The sequence below is a fragment of the Micrasema longulum genome, unplaced genomic scaffold (assembly GCF_059751315.1).
Source record: "Micrasema longulum isolate JH-2025_06_02 unplaced genomic scaffold, ASM5975131v1 h1tg000517l, whole genome shotgun sequence".
Lineage (NCBI taxonomy): Eukaryota > Metazoa > Arthropoda > Insecta > Trichoptera > Brachycentridae > Micrasema > Micrasema longulum.
In genome coordinates, this window is record NW_028277714.1 from 67,563 (window position 1) to 90,263 (window position 22,701).

Here is a 22,701-nt window from a genome sequence, read left to right on the forward strand (position 1 = left end):
AAATAATGTTGATAAATCTACCTGGTCAATGAAGAAGTTTAGAAATTGAAAAAATATCATCAATTAGATAAATCTCACTCGCGTAAATAAAGGCTTCAGCTCTTTAACTTCACAAACATCAACAGATGAAAGAATTGAAGGAATATAGATGTTCAAATATGGTCAGAATGGTGAATGTTACACAGTGTGTAAAGTGGCCACTTAAACCAGCCATTGACAGGTCATAAGCCCTGTAGATGCCAAGACTTCTATATTACCTTCACTTAAATGTTCTTCATCTCTGTTGTAATATGTTAAAAGAATTTAATGTTTACTTTTTATTTAGAAACTTCGCTGGTCTGTCTTTAAACCGTATCTTTTTTATGTTGATATATCATTGTCGACTATTTGTTTCTGTAAAATAAATAAATTTATTGTTTACTCCAACACGCCCTACAATTTCATTCTATCAACTTTGTCATACGCTTTTAGAAAATTTTAACTAATGTGCAGAATAGTTTCCGACTTTTTGCCAAAAACTTCTTCGTTAGCATTCGTAGCGGAAAAATTTGATGTTCACTCATAAAGGATCCTTTTTATTTTCTGACAACGATCCTGATATTTGGCAATCCGGATGACTGGGAGTTCGGATAAATAAAGTTCTACCGTACTTGAGTTTCACAAAGTCGTCTTTTCACTACTAATGTCTTTAGGATTAATGAATCCTAAATTAGAGACACGATTTTGATGACCATAGCCATAGCCTCTTTCCAATATAACACCCACACACCCACCCTCTCACTCACTTACACTCACACAAACACACTAGTATGTATTGTACGTGTATTTAATGTATTTCTGTGGATATCTGTCATTGGTTTTATTCTCTGTATATGTTATTTGTTATATTTTTATTACATGTATTACTGTTGATATCCCCAATAAATAAAATAAAAAAATAAATAAAGTTCTACCGTACTTGAGTTTCACAAAGTCGTCTTTTCACTTCTAATGTCTTTAGGATTAATGAATCCTAAATTACGGACACGATTTTGATGACCATAGCCGGTATAACCGCAAAACTAGAAATTTTCACTAAATACACAAATTGGTTGTGAATGCTAAATTGTATGTGAATGCTAAATTTTAAAGGAAGTCATAATATTTATAAACAACATGTGAAAATTTGCTAAAAGGCAGCCTTGACACTGTTTAAAATGACAGATTCTCATTGGAATCCATTCCATTTCTGCCACAATAATCAATTCATGTTTTTATTTCAAAACTGCGGATGTGTATTGTGGGCCTAATCCATATTCATATTCATTGCGCATGCCCATAGATTAATTTCAAAAATAGAAAATTGTACAGTTTAATATAGCTAGTCAAATTTAAAGTTTTTAAAATATTTTCTTAAGGATTTATGCCATAAAGGAAAAATTATAAATTACAAAAAGAAAATATAGTGTGGAAAAATAAAGTTATAAAAACAGCTAAGCACTAAATTCAGATCATTTTGCCGCTCCCTGTACAAGTTTTTTTTTTTAATATTATAAATATACAATAAATGCACAAATACTATTTGGCATAGTAAAAAGCGCTGTTGCCAATAGACTAAATAATTGTTACAACTTTTTCATTTTGTTTCAAAAGAGAGGGAAAACATTTTTGAGAAGGGAATATGGAAGTCTACGCATTTACAGGGCTTATGACCTGGCTGGTTTATGTGGCCACTTTACACACTTATGACAGGTCATAAGCCCTGTAAATGCCTAGAACGTCATATTCCCTTCTCAAAAATGTTTTCCCTCTCTGTTGAAATAAATTTAAATATGAATAACTCCCTTGGGAGGAAATCCAGCCAGTTACAACTTTCAACTGGGTAATCTTAATGTATCTTTAACATTAACCCATTAAGAGTTTTTTTTTTAATGAATATGTATTCAAGACCATTATTTTTTACACGGCATTATTTTTTGCCTATTAAAAGGAGGAAAGAAAACATTTATGGAATTTATTAGATAGATATAGAAAACTCATAGATATTGAATGTAAAACCCTTTTGCAGAATGTTCATAAAATCGACAGATTTATTTCATAAAAAATTGGGCTTAGTTTTACGAATAATCTGTTAACAAACATTGAAATCTGTTTTTTGTATTTATTCTACATAGCCCTAAAGGTCGAACAGCACAGCACTACAGCATCGCTGCACTTCAGCGGCTCTGCAGGACAAAATTTTAAATGGAGTGTCATGCTGCGATTGGTGTACCAATTAGTTGCGGAAAGGGGATGATGATGATGATGTCGCGCTTGTAGCTCTAGCGCTGTTTAACCTTAACAGTTTTACATAATATCAAGCCCCGATTGCAATGGGAAGTTAAGAGTTATCTTCAACTGTCTATAAAGAAAAATTGATATTTATGTACGAAAATGAAAATATTTGCATGAACATATAAAGTATCTTCGTCGGTAACCTATGATTGAACATATTTAGAAGAAAAAAATGTATGCATATTCTGCTTTTTATACAAGAAACCTAATTTTACTTTGTAGATAAATGTTAACTTCCCATTGGATGCTCATTTTTCATTGATTGACTTCTGCAAAATTCAGTATATGGCGCATCACTCATTTAGATTTTCTACTGCCGATTACGACTGTACAACTTTTGTTAATTTGATTTTACGCATCCATAATACGACAAAAAACAATCACACTGGAACCTCTTTTGCATGGTGATTACGTTCAACACAGTACTGCGTAAAAAACAAAAAAGTATACTAAAGAGATAAATGGTACACACGTTGAATAGGATTTCACGGACACTGTTATCAATACGTAGTTGGATTTGTTTCGGCTACCATTGCAGGAGCCATCTTTAGGGTAAACTTACACACAGGATCACCCAAAAAAGATACATATTGGTAGACAGGTTTCCTTGCAAAAAAATCCACTCAGAATTTTTTTTTACTGTTTTTTTAAACTTTTTATTGGAGCTTAATTTTATTTTAAAAATATAAAATGACAATCAAATACAGTACCCGTTTACAGTAATTTTTACAGTAATTACAGTAATTTTTTCTTTTAAAAATGTTCAATTATAGGTTATGAACGAAGACACTTTAAATGTTCATGCAAATATACTCATTTTTGTACACAAATATCAATTAATCTTTATGGACAGTCGAAGATAACTCTGTTAACTTCCCATTGTAATCGGGGCCCAGAGCTTATGTGGCATTTCAGTCCAAATAAATAAAAAAAACCAGCATAATTAAATTAATATCACACATTGTTAAATTCATATTAAAAATTATTTAAAATATTTAATTTTTTTAATGTGTTTTCTCGAAAAAATGAGGTTCAGGTTAATGAGGAAGTTCAGTGCTAAGGAAAATTTGACATAAAAAATATTTTCTTACAAGCAGTAAAAATTAGAGCGGCGTACAGCGAAGTTTCTCTAAAATGTATGAAAAAATTCATAAAAACCAACTACTTTGAACGACGTCACTAATTCTCGTGAATCAGCCAATGATAGAGTGTTGTTATAGATTTCTGGTTTACAGGAAGCCAATTCACCAATCAGCAGAACTCACCGTAGAGAATTTGGGACATCACAGGCGGAGTAATTAAAAAAATATACCCTTACATAGGGCACTGCATTGGTACACCAATCGCAGCGTATCTTGATCATTTTTTGATACATGAAGGTAAGATGATCAGTCTTACGCTTTAGGTACCAGCCCAGGGACTATGAAATATTCTAAAGTGAAAACACCATTTTAAATCAATATTTCATATCTATGTCGGGAATCGAACTCATGACCTCATGTATGCTAGGCAAACGCGCTGACCATTACACTACGAGGCCGACAATTAAAAAAAAATTTACAAAACTTTAAAAAAATCACAGGGCTGATAATGTGATAAAGCTATTCTTAAATGTTTTTTTAATTTTTTTAAACACCACTGAACTTCCTCATTGTTATACTGTGAATAGATGAGATGCGACACTTACACAATTTTTTTTAAAAATAAAAACAACATTTTAGTGACATTAGTTTGTGAGAGGTTTACAATATTATCCCAAATGCAAATGATGCGTCATTAGCACAAATTTATATTATTTTCTAAAATATAAAGAATTCAAATCAGGAGTTGCGTACTAAGCGACATCTATAAATAAACTAATGGGTCAAAACGTAAACCTACTCATTTATGAGTAGTTGAGTCGCCTTCTGTTTGATGTGCGTATGTGGTTTCTGGACTATTCTTAATTCTATGGTTGCCATCAATTTAAAATAAAGAGATTTCAAATCACGATTTTTGATGCAGTGCAATGAAAACATTTTTTATCACACATGACGGTATATTTCTGCGGAGCATCACGTCTGATCATCATGAGAGCCCGTTATAAAATGAAGGTACGGAAGGTAATTATGAACGAAGGCGCTTGTAACGAGTCTGTTTAATTATATGTCATTGGAGAGTGGCGATATACGGGAAAAGGAGCCGGGTATGTTATAAAAACTGAGATTTTGGTTTTAACAATATGGGTGCAAAAAATAATAAAAAATGCAAACATACTAATAATTTCTAGAAGCCCTCACTATTAATATTATGAATATCCAACAACGTGCAGCGATACTAGATTACATCCGAGCCAATGTTTCAGCCACAACCACTACCTGTCAAATTGTTAGGAAAACAAGTGAATGGCACTTGAATGAGGCGGGAAAATAATCGTTCCTTAAGGCATGCCGCCCTACCTGATCGCTGCTTCAGTCGTTTGCGCGAATCCGTCGACTTGTGGATCCTGCCCGCCTTTATTTCGGAAGCTTTGGAAGACATTTTACCCTTAGACCTGCGCTAATTGGGCCAACAAGAGACAATTCACGTTTTATCAAAAACATTAAAAATAATAACAAAAAAAAAACTAAAGTAATTGACTAATTTACCATGCTGTCTGACTGGACATCGTAAAAAGGCGTGCAGTCGAAAATAAATAATATGAGAAGATTGTATAAATACAAAGTAAAACAAATATAACTTACAACACGGAAGATGAGAATTTCAGTAGCTGCGAGGCTGAAATAACCCGATATTCAACGGGGGTCTGGACATTTATCGAAAGTTTTTCGTTTAATCCACAGTATCTTGGAATAATTCACACCTCCCAAAATTCAAGCCTGCCGGCTCACATGTTAGTCACTCACTAAGTAAACATGAGCGGCGGACACAAAGAACCGTCTGGTACCTAGTGCGGTTAATTAATTTTCAGATAAAATTCTGATTCAATGCAAGAATACTATTAAAATCCAATTTGATACCGAACCTGTCACAACGCCACAAACAACGAAAAACGAAATCGCTAAGACTCGACAAATAGACCAATAGACTCGAGTCTCAAGTGAGACTCGAGATTTTACCAGAAACAAAAATCCAACAAGAAATTATAGAGCGTACCAAAGAGTCGCGGAAACATTTTGTAGATAAAATAAAAGAAACAATCGCAAGAGATCAAAACCACCTCTACAAACAGGGTTTTGAAGAGATGCGGCGAGAATCAAATTTTATATTTATTCTCAGTTTGTTTTTGCAACCGTTTATGATAAACATCACTGCGGTCTGATTCTGAGTCCGTGCTACCGCAAGGTAACGCTGAAATTAACACGGCCGCGTTTTACTATATTTACGGTATTATCTTTTGTTTTTACACACAAAATATACGAGAAAAACTGTTTTCTCGTGTCACGAGAGTGGTTTAGAATAGCACTCCCGTAAACACGAGCTCGCGTTAGATTATCGTGAACTAAGAATCACTAAAAGAGTATTTAAAAAAATAGTTATATTTTGTTTGACTAATCAAAGGATAAATTTTTAAAAAATAGTCAAGAAATAATATTTAGGCACGCTTTATTTAAACAAAATTAAGATTTTTAAATACTAGAGTTCACAATGTTATATTTTGAAATTAAAATATCTATGCTATTTTTTTATTGTCATCTTTATTATAACGAATTAATTGTTAATAAAAAAACTGTGTTGGCGTTATTACTTATTGTCCTCATTGAAGATATACAATTATTCATCTAATTATGGTTTTATGATAGAATCGTGGAGTCATAATCACACTTTCGAATTTCAAGATTTGAATCCCACTTAATCTTAATTTGATTCTAGCATAGATTTGCAAGTTTCAAAGTCGAATCCTTTGGTAAATCAGAAGTCATATATTTTTTCTTTTGACATTTTTGTAATACATATAAATCGCTGACATCATCAATAATACAAGTAATTTGTTTTTTTATTAAGACGTAGCATATCATCTTTTAACTTATAACTTCTAGCTACTGAAACGTGAAACATAATTATTGAAATGACAAATTATAATGCTTCGTAATGCACGAGTGGATTTTTTTATAATTTTTAACATAATACATATAATAACGACATTAAGATCTACAAGGAAATAACAGATGAAATCAGGTTGTGGTCCTGTGGCTAGTGTCTTGGACTCAAGGATCAAAGATCTGTGATTTGAATTCTACTCTATCCCAACTTGATTCCATTGTCTAATAGTGTTATTTATAATTCGTTGAAAATGGCTCTCAAAATTAAATGTTTTGGTAAATCTTAATAACGCAAATATTTCTTTTTACAAAAAAAAATACTGCTTTTAATCAATCAAATTTAAATAGATTCAATAACTTGTATATCACTTAAAAATTTGATTTTTAAATGTTGACAAATGTAAACTATTATCTTTTTGTAGAAATAAATCTCCAATTATATTTCGGTATTCAAAAAACAACAGTCAATTATGAAAAAATCACAGAGATTTGAGATCTTGATGCCATGATAAAAAACTTCAAAAGCCACATCAACTACATAACTTCTAAAAGTATGAAAACTTTGGGTTTCATTCTTCGAACCAATTAGAATACAATTCTACTATATGATCCCCTTATTACAAAATTTGTATAAATAATGTTGAAAGAGTGCAATGAAAATTTTTAAGATTCATTAATTTCAAACTTTCTTTTCCTATGGAATTAATTATTTACATGTCTGTTAAACTTTTTGAATTAACCTACTCTGGAGGATCACAGGAAAATAACTGACCCAATATTTTTATATAAAATCATGAATTCCAAATTCGATTTTTTCGAACTCCTGGATTTCATAAATATGAATATACCAATACGTCGAACTAGACAACATACTATATATTATTGTCACCTTTCTCAAACCAACTATCTTTGTCACTCACCTATCCGCGTATAAACAGCTAGGAAACAAATGTACCTCTCATACCGACATTTCTAACTCGAGTTTTTGTGAATTCAAATCATCTCTTTGTAAATATTTTATGATGTTCTATCAGAACGATTAACGAATTATTCGCAAAAACTACTTATGCTAATGATCTGATATTTATTCATTTTATATTTTTTATATCTTTTGTATGCTGACATACATACATATATATATGTTTATATTTTTCTTGTTATTTATTTTTTCTTTTTATAACTATGTTTTAAAATTGTTTTTTAGTTTTTAATTTTTGTGTATCTAACTAACTTATAATATTTTATATTGTAAAAGGCACTCGTGCTGAATAATAATAATAATAAAAAATAGTGCATGGGTTCTTAATCATCATTATTCTATGAAAATCTACTTGTCAGATGTCAAGCATAGACAATACGATCTTCTTAAGTTGTGCTAAGTTTTGACAGATCCGTTTAGTCACTGGTGTCGTAATAAATGTATATTTGTTTTCCGCTATTTAGTTAAATCATTAATTATTTTTAATATTATCGTGAGTTCAAATGCAAAAATTAAAATCTTAAATTTTGTTACTAAATACTGTATAAAATAAATATAGCGCAAATTGTTGATTTTTGCAGGTATTCCCAGGAAAAAAATATGATGAAATTCAAAACGAACTGATCGAAATAAAATGTGAAAATCGCGGATTGCACGAAACCCGTACTTATCCACCTTTTCCTGAATGAAAACGCTTACCTGGTTTACCACAAAAGAAAATAAATCAATCCTTAACATAAAATAACCTCGCAAAAAAGCGCATTGAACTATTTTCGAAACATAAATGTTAAGTGTATATTTATTAATAGTGTAAAATGGCACATCGAATTCTCGGCTCGGTGCACAGATTAGATCGTTTATTAAAAAACAGATTGATATTCAGTTTGTTAGATGGTAAAATCAACACAGGCCCCCCTGGAGTTCTGACTGTCGATTCGATTTTGAAACAATGGACGTGGCTGTGCGAGAAACCGCCCAAGGGATTCGAAAAGTATTTCAATCCGAAACCGAGTAAGGAAGGACAGAAGGAGGGAGAGAGTAAAGAAGCCAAAAGCGCCCCCCGCCCCCCGCCAGCGGCACCATCACCGGCCGGCAGGGGGGGCGCGCAGCGGCCCGAGGGCTGGAACCTCGGCATGTTTGGGTCGGACGCCGGCAAAGGCCGCGGTCGGCAGTTCGGAGAGGGGGGGGACAAGGAGCGCTGGATGTTCTTGGGGGCCCTCACCGCCATCGGGCTTATCGGTTCCGTGGCCTTCATGCAGATGAAATACAAAGAAATAACTTGGAAGGACTTCGCCCACTCCTACCTCCAGAAAAACGTAGTCGAAAAGCTAGAAGTAGTGAATAAGAAATGGGTTCGCGTGAAGCTGGTCCCGGGGAGCTCCATGGAACCGCAGACTCTCTGGTTCAATATCGGAAGTGTCGATTCCTTCGAAAGAAATTTAGAAAATACACAAATGGACATGAACATCGATCCTCCCAACTTTGTCCCCGTCGTCTACAGGAGCGAGATCGAGGTTTCCAGTGTCAGTGGCATCCTGCCCACTCTTCTCATAATTGGATTCCTCATCTATATGATGCGACGCTCCGCCGAGATGATGGGTGGCCGAGGGGGGCGCAAGGGGGGCGGCCTGTTTGGGGGTGTCATGGAGTCTACCGCTAAACTGATTAACTCCAGCGATATAGGAGTCAGATTCAAAGACGTCGCTGGCTGTGAAGAGGCTAAGATAGAAATAATGGAGTTTGTAAATTTTCTAAAAAATCCACAGCAGTACATAGACCTTGGTGCCAAAATTCCCAAAGGAGCCATGCTCACCGGGCCGCCAGGAACGGGTAAGACTTTACTGGCTAAAGCCACAGCGGGGGAAGCCAATGTTCCTTTCCTCACTGTATCCGGATCTGAGTTTCTGGAGATGTTTGTCGGTGTCGGTCCATCTCGTGTGCGCGACATGTTCGCTCAAGCGCGCAAGCACGCGCCGTGCATCCTGTTCATAGACGAAATAGATGCTGTGGGTAGAAAGCGAGGCGGCAGGAGCTTCGGAGGACATTCGGAACAAGAGAACACTCTTAATCAATTGCTTGTAGAAATGGACGGGTTCAACACAACCACCAACGTCGTTGTACTCGCCGCTACCAACAGAGTGGACATCTTAGACAAAGCCCTTATGCGTCCCGGACGCTTCGACAGACAAATCTTCGTATCCGCTCCTGATATCAAAGGAAGAGCTTCCATATTCAAAGTACATCTTGGACCCCTAAAAACGTCTCTCGATAAAAATGATTTGTCTAGGAAAATGGCTTCCCTTACTCCAGGGTTTACCGGAGCTGATATCGCTAATGTTTGTAATGAAGCCGCCCTCATAGCCGCTCGCGATATGCACACCGAAATTGGCCTTAAGAGTTTTGAACAAGCTATTGAAAGAGTCGTTGCTGGAATGGAGAAGAAGTCTAATGTTCTGCAGCCGGAAGAGAGACGCACTGTCGCATACCACGAGGCCGGCCACGCCGTCGCCGGGTGGTTCCTCCAACATGCTGATCCCCTATTAAAGGTTTCTATCATTCCCCGTGGAAAGGGTTTGGGGTATGCGCAATATCTCCCTAAAGAACAATATCTCTACAGTAAAGAGCAGCTGTTTGACAGGATGTGTATGACGCTCGGCGGCAGAGTGAGCGAGGAATTATTCTTCCAGCGTATAACGACCGGCGCCCAGGATGATCTTCAAAAAGTAACCAAGAGTGCATACGCGCAAATCGTGCATTATGGAATGAACGAAAAAGTAGGAAATGTGTCATTCGACATGCCTCAACCGGGGGAAATGGTCTTAGATAAACCGTACTCTGAAAAAACAGCCGAACTCATAGACTTTGAAGTGCGCGAATTAATAAAGAAAGCGCATGATGATACGAGTACTCTACTTACATCACATAAAGATGATATTGTCAAAGTAGCGGAGAGGCTACTGAAGCAAGAAGTTCTCAGTAGAGATGATATGATTGAACTGCTCGGACCGAGACCTTTCCCAGAAAAATCAACTTATGAAGAATTTGTCGAGGGCACCGGATCATTTGAAGAAGATACTTCTTTACCCGAAGGATTAAAAGATTGGAATAAAGAAAAGCCTTCTGAAAAGTCAGATACTGTCACTAAATAATTGTATTTATGGTCTTCGGCAACATCGTTTTCTATAGTCAATGCTGTCATCTGTTATGTCACATGTGCATTGTTTTGGTTTATATGTTTGCAAAAAATATAATCGAGCATTTATAAGTTTCAAATAACAAAATGTTTGTCAGTTGTGATTTGTAGCGGCATTTTCTAATTTATAAATTGTACAGAGATTTTAATAAAGTCATAATATAGAAATGAATGATTAGTGAAAGGTGCCTTTTTACTTTACTCAATAATTATTTTATACTTACTGCCATTAAATTTAAAATATCTGACGGTAAATTTAACATATTTAGGGGTTTAGGAAAAATGATTAGATAAAAAGAAAGGGCTTGGATTATTAAAAAATCTGTAGTATGGTTTCTGAAATATGTCAATTTCAATAAAACAAGGAAAATTGAGTTATATATGTATATGTTTATTGTTATAGATTGGATTATGATATACTGAAAGGTTTACATTTAAGGTATTGACATAATACTGAGCCAGATTAAAAAATATGTACTGAGAATCTAATATAATTTGAAGTTGACATAACTGGACTATAGGAAGATAAATATAATTATGTATTACTGCCATAGAATTAAGAATAGTCCAGAAGGAGCGTAGAATCATATTCGAATACATCGGACTGTGTCCAAAAATCCCCCCGCTATGCCCTACTTTCGCCGCGCGCATTCGTGAAGTCGCCAGGTAATGTTGCACGATGGGAAAAAAATATAATCATAACAAAAATGTAAGATATAAAAAAGGAATCTGTTAATTTCTCTAAAATTTTATTGTGCACGCGGAAATATTGATTTGACACAACAGAGTAGATAAGTAAAGGGTCATTTAATAAGAGTAATTGAATTAATAAACTTTGAACTTAAAATATAAAACAAATAATATTTGACAAAAAATGGATATTTTTACATCATATCAAATAATATTTGATGTTTTAAGGATAATGTCGGTCAAATGTCTACCATGGCAAACTGAAGTTCAATTTTCATCAGTTATCTCATTAGATAAGAAAAGTAGGGTAAAAAAATTTACTACTCTGGCAACACTAATGAAATGTCCATTTTGTTTTCTTTGACAATCTGACAGATGGAAAAACAATTGGATTTTTAAGTAATGCATTTGCTTCTTACTCATACATTTGCTAATTACACATGAAATGTCATCCCATCCTGTTTCTTTAAGATCCCAGCAGTATTTCTACTCTTTAAAACGACACAACACGGCATAGTTGAATTCAAATCAGGAGTTGTGTATTGAGCGACGTCTACAAAGAAACTAATGGGCCAAAACGTAAACCTACTCATTTATGAGTAGTTTAGTCGCCTTCTGTTTGATGTCCGTATGCGGTTTCTGGACTATTTTTAATTCTATGATTACTGCATTAGGTCTGTTTAATGAGCTGTCAATGTTTTATATTAAATTAATATGAAACATTTCAAATGCCTTTCTGTATTACTTCCAAGCTTAGAGGCAAATAAACATTAGAAGGAAGAACAATATTTTTGATAGAACTAATTGCAATTTTAAAATTATTAGTCTTTAAGAATCAGGTATTCGAAGAGAGGTAACTTTTAACGATTTTAAATATCTAAAACTGTATGTCAACACAATATTAAAAATACAGAATCCATCTTTCACTTTCAATTCCTGTGAATGGCTTTTTTTCTTAATTAAGAAAAAAACTATCCAAATTGATAATTGGGATATAAGGTAGTAAAAATTGGCAAAATTATTTCAGTTTAGTTTTGGGACACATTTAATTAAACGAAAAGTTAAAGAAGTATAGAATAAAGACCATTATTTTTGTTAAAACTTACTAATTTCAGTATTTTCCTGTATTTTTTTGCTAGAATTTCATTTTGAACTACAGTATAATAGTTATTTAGGTACTACAAAGGGAAATGGTTCGTAATATTACAGTTTTTTATAAGTGAAATGTCACTCTAAAATAGAATTAAAATAATAATAAATTTATTAAGATATCGAGAAAATATTATCACAATTTTGACATCACATGCAATACTTATATTATGAATCGAAAACATGGCACAACACACAGTCCGGGCCCTTTGACTGCTAACCAGGTATAACAATTTCAAAACAACTTTCATCGATAAATCTCAACAAACAATTCCAAATATTACAGACATGCTACATAACAAGATAATAAAATGATTTTTAAAGCTAAAAAATAAATTATTTCTTTCTATTTGTGGACTTCATTTTTGATAAAACTAATTTCATCTTAAATAATATTGGCACAACTTAGGATTTGGAAAGATACAGTAAAACTCCAACTATCCCGATTAATGAATGCCAGATTATATTGCTTTTGAAATAAAACAGCGAATTGGAATCACATTAAAAACTTGCTTGAATATGCCCAGCAAAATTACTTGCATAATTAAATTTAAATTGAAAACCTCTCCTTTATTTCTTTTTTTTATTTCCTAATAACGATTTGCATATTTGGCAATCTGGATGACTGGAGTTCGGATAAACGGAGTTCTACTGTACCTGTCTTTATATCTCATATTGGATCTTAAAAATTCACAATTCTTTTATTTACGATGCAAAGAACAAAACTGATAAAAGGATTTTCTTCTTAAATATAAAAGGACCTTACAGTTAGTGTTTTAATGATACCATAAAAAATATATTTATTTTAAATAAATGTAAATATATTCTTATATATGAAAACTGCTATTGCGTTTGCCTACCATGTCAGAGGTTTTGGGTTCGGCTCCCGACATGAGTGACATGAATATATATTTTGGAAAGCTGTTATTATACCTACTTAAATATTTCAGCCTCTAGACTGGCACTTGAATCAAAAGACTGAACATCGTACGTTGATCTAACAAAAGTTAACAATTTAGCGCCATAAATAATATGAGATATTATAATATTTACAAAATGAAGGTCATAAAATCGATTCCATAAAACAAATGTCAGAGTACTGGGAGTAGGTAATTAATTACCAATAATAAAGATAATTATTTAATCATTACCAAAAACATTCCAAAATTAAATTTCTCATTCTAAACAAAAGAAACAAAGCTAACCATCTTACATTTGCTTATATTTAGTGACATTTTGTTGGCTGGAAGCAGAACTATTTTAACTGCATTTTATTATAATTTTCACAAGAGCAATTTAAAGTTAAATACCATTTCTTTTTCACAAATGATGGGTACAGGATAATGTTTAAAAAGGATGTTCTGAAATATAACGTTTTTAAGTTTTCAACCTCTTGGACATTAAAATAAACCTGTAAAGGAACCTGCTTAATGTAATTAGCCTATAATGTTTTATACCATCTAAAATGGTTTTCATTCATGTTCAATTATCACTTTATTTTCTGTATTTAACCCTGGACATCTAACGTTAAACCTAACCATTCATCGATTGAACAAATGATTTTTGTGGTGGATATTTCTAATTAAAAACATAGGTTTTTGTTGTTTATTATACACATATATAAAACAAACATCGCTGGACATAACTGTCTCTTGAGAGACTGTGATAAGCGACCACATGATCATCAGCGTGCGCGGCAAAAAGATGCAGCATATTTGCTATCGCGTATTTGTCAATGCGACGAACGTTAGGTGTCTAGGGTTAACTGCCATACATCCTTTATCCCCTATATGCATTTTTTTTCTCGTTCAATTATCTTGGAAAGTAGAGCCTTTATGTCAAGTTGTATTAAACAGAAATGTAGATCATGCAAACTGCCGTCAGGTGCCTTTAAAATACATATACAATTATATCCATTCTTTATATCCTGTAACCTTCAAATAAGAATTGTTAATAAAGTGTTGTGAAGACTTCTACATAGCGTAAATGATGATGAATGAATGAAATGAATGATGGCAGACATAAATACATCAGAAACAGATTTTTCTTAAAAATGCGAGTTTTAGCTCTGCATCCTACCAATGATTTTACAATATTACCAGTCGAGTGTTTTACTAATTCAAATATTTTAGTAAATAATATTTACATTAGCAGTCTCGGGCCTTACAATAAACCACTACAACCTGATTTAAGGAACAAATTCCATGTTCACACTTTACTTTTAATTTACAATTTCCTATTTACAAAAATAATCTGTGCCGGAGAACATAAAATTGCACCCCTCGCAAAAGACTTCAAACAGATATGCTAAACATTCCACTTTTAAAGCAAGTAAAGTTAATTCACACCTATTTATTTATATTATTCTAAATTTTACACATTTCTTTGTAGTTTTAAGGGGTGCAATGCGTAGAAAACACAAGGACTCAGAAAATGTGCATAATTTGACCACACAAGTGTGTTCAGTTTTGAGCAGCAAAAACACCAACATAAAATAAATAGACACGTCATTTCCTTACAAGTCGCATCTCATATTCAGCAAATGTTGCTTTGCCCTTAACAAATCAATCAACGAAGAGATAACAAATCACGATACATTGACTGGTTACATTATGTATTGGAACACTCCCCGCTTGCTAATAATTAGTGCAACCAAACTTTTTACTTATCTATGGCACGCACACATCTAGCGTAGACCTTTGTCTAAGCTCTTTATACATATTTCTTTAGTTCTTTATCTGCGTAACTCGTTGCCATAGCTACGACACTGGTTGTCAGTGTTATTATTTTTGTGCTTTAAAAATGTACTAAATTATCAACTCATGTTTTAATTAAATTTTTTATATGAATGAAACGGTATATCTGTTTTATTTTTCACAGTTGTAGTATAATTAAAGCCTTTTCTCATCAGACACGATGGGATTCTTCTGCGTAGCGTCTTTTCTGATCATGACAAAAATCCGTCAGCAAATGAAGGCAAGGTAGACAATGACCCTCTAATTGTAACACTATCGACTTTGCGGTTGTAACGTGTCCATTTAATTATACGTCATTGAGCAAAAATAATTTAATTCGTGTGAGATTCAAAATTTACATTTCACATGTGATATTAGGCCTTAAACGTATACAATAAAGTCCTTTGACTTTGATAATGTAACGGGTACGCACAAGAGATACCCAGTCGTTGAGTCTTAGCTCGGGCTGCCCTCAAAATGAACTCAAATTGGATTGGAAATATCTAACTTTAAACAAATATTTTATTTGAAAAATCTCAGCACTTAAAAAACATCTCTCGAGACATTTCAACAGCACTAGAACCTCTTTGATATAGGAATATGAAATGATTGGCTAGTTTAAGTGAGCTGGTCCAAATGTTTTACAATTAATTTTGATAAAATCTCTAGAAAATTGAATACGAATTTGGATATAGTTACTAAAAATATTTTTGAAAAATTTATTCCAACGTCAATCGGTTAAAAATATCATTCCTATGAATTGTTGAATGAGGCTGTGGTCCAGTGGTAGTTTGAACCCCACTCCACCACAACTTGATTTCCAATTTCTAGCACAATTATTTAGGATATTTGGGTAAATAACGAATGCAAATATTTCTGTTTTAAAACAATATCCGATTATAAAATATTCCATAGTCCTTCATGTTTTATAAATCACTAACTTAAGCTCATTGTTTTTATTTGTGTGGACCATCCATACCGCTTTTGTGCGCCCTTGGTAGAATTTTGAATCTTAAAAGTAGGTCAGTGACAATTATCTCAAATGGGGCACAAGATGATTGCAAATTTGCTAAAGACTGTTAAAGTTAAGTGACTGATGAGCCGTAAATCGGAATTTGCAGAAGTTTAAAAAAATATGTATTTAAAGAGAAAAACGACCAACTTCTTTTATTTTGAACCGATTCTTAAAAAATACAGGTAAGACGGAAGTTATGTAAAAGTATTTACAAAAAACATGTTTTAATTTAAACCAAAAGAACAATCATAAAAATAGTTCTAATTTTGTGTGATATAATATTGTTCAAATTATGAACGGAGCATGAGAGGTTTTTTTGATGTAAATGCCAAAATTTACATTCGGTGTCTATTGGTGTCGGCTCATACGACGTAACTTAAAATTCGGGAAAAAGTGGTATAAATAACTTAATTTCTATGGTGGCGCGTCAGTCACTTACACTTTTTACCGTCGATGTGGTTTTTATTCTCATCTCGTTGATTGCTAGTCACACGGGGTTAGTAAAATTAGTAAGATTAGGTTGAGACACAAGTGTTCTACAACTTGGCCGAAAAAAAGACATAAAAATCAATCAAAAGACAAACCCTCGAAAATAAGAAAAATAAATGCATTAGAATAATATTATTAATTACAACATTGAAATGTAAACTAATTTGACACAATGACTTAATAACTCGTATATTACATGACACAGCCTCGTGATGACTGGTTGTGGTGACTTCGCACCATATTATAAAAACATCAATATTTGAGCTTTCAGTAAAAATCAAGGAATTCCAAAGATATTTGGAATTAAACAAGTATTCGGCACCGCACAATGCATATATTTTTTTAAAATCCAATCAGCAGGTATTTTTGTTTGTTTCTTTGGCACTTCGTTTCCGTCAAAGGAACTTTAAAATTCACATATTTACAATAGTTTTGATACATTTTACTACTAGCACATTCAGACAATATTCACCGATGATAATAATGACAATAATCATTAAATTCAAAAGAGTTTGACAAACATGAATCGGTATACTTATTAATTATTATAAATGGAGAAAATATTACATTTACCCACAGTAGGTTTTTACATATTCACATTTAAGAATTAATACACTCCGACCTATAGGTCGATGCAATACACTAATGTATTCTAAAACACTGGAATTTATAGGAAGATTGATTTAAAATGTTAATACTGACAGATATGTTATTATTTTGAAGTAAAATACACCAATCTACTAATAAAAGTATGTAAATACAACATTCTAGTTTGAAAAGTATTATGGATTTATTTTATCACACGAGTTTACTATATTTTCACAAATATATTAAATGCATTCTATTTGTTACAAGCATATCTAGTAGGTACTCTGTTATTGTAAAACTTGAACTGCTATAATAATTAATATTATATTGATTTAAAGACTTTTTGAATCGAAGAAATCTAAAAGCAATATTGTAATTCATTGAGATTCTAAGGCATCTAATTAACTAACAAATTCAACTGTAAGCTGTCTCAATTGAAAAATAAAATAATGAGTTTGATCATAATCAATTATCTAATAAAAGAGGGTTTTATTTTGATTTTAAAGGAACCATGATTTGTCGACAATTATTGATTTTATTTACTAACATCAGACAGAGAAAATACGGTAAGTACCATGCATATCCTGTTAACATGTTCTAAAGCGATATTGTATGCAGTTTGTTTACGGAATGTCTTCTTTAACTGTGTACCCATACTACAATTCATCATATTTTTCTTTTCCCTAAGACCACAGAGTTATATTCGACGTTTGCAATGCCTTCAAATTAATAAAACTAATATTGTGGCCATTGTGGCAAACATCCTTAAATGTTGATTTCACACAAATAAGACATTGATATGCCTTTGTCTAAAAGTTGTTTTATTGGGTCAAGATTTAGAGAAGGCAATACAAGCATAAAAATATGAAAGTATATCAGATTTAGTTCGGCAGTTATATTGACAACAATATTAATAAATGAAGATACTAATGTTTCCACTCGTTGGTTTAATAATTTTGTCTCTAGACTACAGAATTATTAATCACCCTTTTCTTGGTGTATGACACCTATTATTGCCACACCGGATATGGCTAACATGTAGAGATGCCATGGAAGTATTTGATGAAAATGTCGCCCTGTATATGTGCAGCTGGTTAAGCCAGGGACGAGATGGGGTTCATATTTTCATTCATGCATGTTTGTTCCTTCAACTCTTTGTCTCAGTCTAGCCATTAGTGAGGGCAGACCTCCTAGAGTAGCCTTTCCTAGTGCCCCCCGCAGCGCCCCCCGAGGCTTCGCACTCCCGCCGGACTCGCGCGATGATGTCGGCCACAAGACGCTCCTCCCTTCTCCTCTGTTTCTCCCATTCCACACCGCCAACATCACCACCGGACTCGCTACTTCCTGCTAACAACATGAACATTGTGTACTGATTGTGGTTAAACCATCGACTAATTAATACATAGACGCGCCTAAATATTTTAAAAAATAGTAACATTAAAATGTACTCATAATAACCAAGTTTGTTTATTTTACCAGGGCTGCATTCAACAATCTTGTATATGCAACCAAAACTTTTAGGATACTCATTTTTGGAATATAAACAAGTTTGTATTTTAACGTTAACAATCAACATTCATTTTTGGTGGATCCCAATCAGATTCTTTGCTTAAATTCCTTATAATTTAGACCCATTTATTTCTTTTCACAGGATTTTGGGGGATGAAAAAATAATATTAACCCACATTTATTATATTTAAAAAATGTATTCCTATCAGTGCATCATTGTAAGTAAGAAGAGCTTCGCTTTTGAGCCACTAGGCGTAGTTTGACATATAAAACAATCAGTATTTATATATGAACATTAATTATTATAAGCTTTGTTAATCACTAGTAAACAAATACTCCCGATGAAAAGTTACACCATTATTTTTAGAATGTAAGTGTAATGATACAAGCAGGCATTTTGGTTTCGATTCTAAACGTTAAGCTCACGTCACACCTGGCTGGCGGTCAAAGAACGACTAAATAAATATACATTGGTCATCACTGAGCATTTGGGCATCAGTTAAGTGTCATAATTTTATAGGGCTCAAGGAGCGTCTATATCTATTAATAGGTTGACGGGTTAAAGGTCAAACCATATATTATTTGTGAATTGAATCCTTTAGTTAAAATTACATTCTTTAGAAAGTAATCAACCATGTATAAAATAAATTAAAATTCAATTTTTGAATCCTAGAATTATTGAATTATAGATCTGAAAATTGCTGAATCTGAAAGTGTTGTTGAATTGTTCATCTGTATTTTATTTTGAATTACGTGTAAATTTTTTGTATTTTATGTGTATTTGTCAGTATAATATTATATAAATGTATCTTTATACATTACTTGAATGTTTATGTCTATAGTCCCAACTTACACGGATCTTTCTAGCAAGTCAGGACATAAACATAACGAATTATTGTGTCAGTGTAATTTTGTATACATAATAATAAAATAAACAATAAAATATCAATTACAGCAATCAATGTACCAATTCAGTTTCCTACAGACCATAGATGGGCGTTTATTTATATTCATGGTCAACCTCATTGAATACCCATACTTTAAATAGTAAAATTAAACTAAAAAGTTTAAAAAAACCTTTATAATATCTCATAATTTTGTATTGGTGATCCCCTTGGTATAACTAATGACTAAGGTGCTTGCCTCACACATGATGGTTCCAGGTTCAATTCCAATGAGATCACAATAGTATAAATGTGATTGGGTATTCCGTATTGTAATTAGGACTCTTGGTCTGTTATGGTGCAAAAAATATGAATAAATAAATTTAAAAATATATTAATATTTTGGTAATTGGTAGATTCTTCCTTGAAGGTGATGATGTTTTTAAACAATGTTTATCCAATTGACCTGATATAAATTAATAAAGTGTGTTAAAAATGGAAATACGAGTACATATTTTTAAAGTTTGATAATCTTTTTATCATAATTTGTAAAAATAAAAATATAATTTAGTCTTTTACATTATTTTAAAAAATAAGAGAGATATGGCTCGTGTGATATCATACAAGGGTTAAATAAAATAACAATGACTATACCTCTTCCCGATCTCATAGATTTCTTTCCTTCCGCCCGGATGACTCCTGCTGGGTTGACAACGATATTTGGCATGGCAGGGTTAGCTGGCATCGGGGCTCCCGTATAGTTGATATTGGCTAGCTCACAGTGTGGTAAGGTCAACTCGGCATCCAATGGTTCCCGCTTTATAGAAATGGTTGTGCCCATGTTGGATGCCTCTGTTATCACTCCAACTGGCTCTGTATCGCCATCTGGATGCCTGCTTGCTATATGACCAATATAACCTGAAAAAAAAATTAATTTACTTTATGTAGATATATATATACGGCACCGATAAGGTTGGGTTAGGATAAGTTAGGTAAGGTTGGATGTAATAAACCCAGGTAGTTTTTAACCACAATGTTTGTTTGCGATTGCTCCAACAGAAAGCACTATAGGAGCGAGTAGATGATCATAAGGATTGAATAAACAATAATAGTTATTTATTATAGTTTATTTCTGTATGTTGTTTGATGCTGGCCATGCAAGTGGGCAATTGGGTGTGTTACACCTTGCTTACCATTGGTGAAATAATATTATTGATTGGAATTTTTTATTTGTTAATAGACTATCAAACTAAGTCAAAACTTTTCGAACATATTTTTATGTATCGTATTATCATCACTGTGATTTTTTAAAATTTTGTAATTTTGCTCTGCTCGTGACATCACAAATTCTCATCGGTGAGTTCTGCCGACATTTTAAAGTAGAGCCCCAAAGCATTAAAATACACTAAATGTTGAAAAAAATATTGGCTACCTAGAAACCGGAAATCTACCTATCACATAACACAATAATTTACTGGTTATTGTTCATAAGAATTTTTTAGTTCATTTTGTAAATTTTTTTCATACATTTTTGAGAAACTTTGCCTAAATTTTTACCATCTGTAAGAAGATATTTTTCAAATCCATTTTCTCATAGCACTGAGCTTCCTCATTACAACAGCATTTTTCATAATTTTTTCGTGAGTGGGAAGTATTAGACCCATTTCACAATAAAGCAAGAATCCATAAATACATTTTCAAGAAACTTCGCTTTACAATAGGGACATACCCATCACTTTTTTTTTACCATTTTAAAGTAATAAGAGTGGGTCTATGAAATAGTGTCGAGGAAAAAAAAGATTTTTTTACTACTTATTAGTACGATAAAAAATATATTTAAATTTACAATTTTGAATTCCCGCAAAAACGGTCATTGCATTGGCCACACTTCCCATTAGGGGGACATATTAATTTCACGATTCATATTAATTTTGAACTTTGTAACCGTTTCATTTTTTAAAGAACATTGTCACAAATCTTGATGTCACAATTATCAATGCCAAACATGTCGCGTTTTTCTAGGGACATATTAAAAAAATATAAATTTTTTAAAGTTATGTATGAAAACATTTCTCCGCAGAATCCATATTGATTTTGAAAATACAATTAATTTTTCTAAATCCATTTCATATATTTTTATCGGTATTCGTAGTATGTGATTTTTTCCTTTTGAATGCTCAAAAGCAAAAGTGCAAAATATTTTGTACAAACCTTTCCTGCTTTTGAAGAAAACACTGCACTGTTCACATTTGAAAAGGGGCGCGGGATTAGAAGTAGGAGCTACGTGGAACTTGTATTTATGTCGGTACCAGTGTGTTCTACTTTGTAAAATCTCTCCACACAACTTACAGACCACACTACCATCACTCCTTGTCAGATATTCCAACAGCTCCTGTTTAGATCTCGCTGGAGATAGTGTCACATCTTCCATCTCATCACCGTCCATATTTGACGGTTCTAGTTTTGGAGAAAACAAAGAATTGGCTTGGTCTTCCGTCAGAAAGTGGACTCCGGAAGTGCTATCTAGTATTAAGGTAGGCCGGGCTGTTTCAGAATCTGGATACGGTCTTTCATCAGAAGTTTCTGGATTGTTTTCATTTTCACTTCTCGATAAAAGTTCCAAGGTAATGACAGGAGTAGCATTCGGGTGATCTTCATCGTGAAAGAAGCGGTGAAAACCTGGCAATGTAAGAAATAAAAAAATAATCAGAAAATATATAATATAGCTTTTTGGATAGGTTACTTTATTTGAAAACTCGATACCTTTGTATATTGCTGAATATATACTTGTAGATGTAAAGGTGTGTTAAATCTTTAATGCAGGTAATTAAAAAAATTAAATATGTATGTCTTCCAAATCTCGAAGATAGAACATGCATGTTTGATTCCATGACTGAATAGTTAAATGCGAATTTGGCTCAAGGAGCGGTTCTTATTGTCAAGATTTTCCACTTTTCTATTTTGCAAATTTAGAAACAATAATTTTAGTAGTTGCATATTCTCTGGTTGATATTTTCAATAAATGGTAAAGGTCACAATAAAGAAAAAAGTTTTATGACCATCACATCATTTCTTTGTAGGTGTAAGCAAAGGGGATGAACGAGTTTGCATTTTTTTTATAACAGGGAGATAAAT

The 22,701-nt window shown here is 33.0% G+C and overlaps 3 protein-coding genes across 5 annotated transcripts in view; 1 reads left to right on the forward strand and 2 right to left on the reverse strand.

The window, feature by feature from the left end:
• The window catches only part of LOC148280885 (uncharacterized), a 30,077-nt gene extending 24,697 nt beyond the window's left edge, over window positions 1–5,380 (reverse strand). The window contains exon 1 of one of the 2 annotated variants that reach the window (XM_088227632.1): window positions 5,037–5,380. Coding sequence is in view for 1 of the 2 variants with exons in the window: in XM_088227631.1 (XP_088083757.1) it covers window positions 4,752–4,833 (82 nt within the window). In the remaining variant the exon portion in view is untranslated. Of the gene's footprint in view, window positions 1–4,751; window positions 4,914–5,036 lie in introns of those variants that run through there. The other variant, XM_088227631.1, reaches the window with a different exon arrangement.
• Window positions 5,381–7,719: 2,339 nt separating this feature from the next.
• Window positions 7,720–10,691, forward strand: Afg3l2 (AFG3 like matrix AAA peptidase subunit 2). The gene is made up of 2 exons (XM_088227633.1): window positions 7,720–7,807; window positions 7,896–10,691. The coding sequence occupies exon 2, from the start codon at window positions 8,130–8,132 to the stop codon at window positions 10,461–10,463; it is 2,334 nt and encodes a 777-aa protein (XP_088083759.1). The 5' UTR covers window positions 7,720–7,807; window positions 7,896–8,129; the 3' UTR covers window positions 10,464–10,691.
• Window positions 8,687–22,243, reverse strand: LOC148280887 (uncharacterized). Of its 2 annotated transcripts, none has more exons than XM_088227636.1 (3): window positions 21,778–22,243; window positions 20,221–20,484; window positions 8,687–18,517 (listed from the first exon to the last, which is right to left on the reverse strand). In XM_088227636.1, exons 1-3 carry the CDS (start codon window positions 22,010–22,012, stop codon window positions 18,339–18,341), a joined length of 678 nt encoding a protein of 225 aa, XP_088083762.1. In that variant the 5' UTR covers window positions 22,013–22,243; the 3' UTR covers window positions 8,687–18,338. The 2 variants fall into 2 exon arrangements, with proteins under 2 accessions (XP_088083762.1, XP_088083760.1); XM_088227634.1 differs by having other exon boundaries at window positions 8,687–18,520.
• Window positions 22,244–22,701: the final 458 nt, after the last annotated feature.

Coding starts and splice junctions, on each gene's coding strand:
- LOC148280887 (XM_088227634.1), bottom strand. CDS start 22,012: ATGGACGGTGATGAGATGGAAGATGTGACACTATCTCCAGCGAGATCT. Junction 20,485..21,777: donor TTTCTTCAAAAGCAGGAAAG/GTTTGTACAAAA, acceptor TTTTTTTTTCAG/GTTATATTGGTCATATAGCA. Junction 18,521..20,220: donor ATCTATGAGATCGGGAAGAG/GTATAGTCATTG, acceptor TCATGTTGTTAG/CAGGAAGTAGCGAGTCCGGT.
- Afg3l2 (XM_088227633.1), top strand. CDS start 8,130: ATGGCACATCGAATTCTCGGCTCGGTGCACAGATTAGATCGTTTATTA.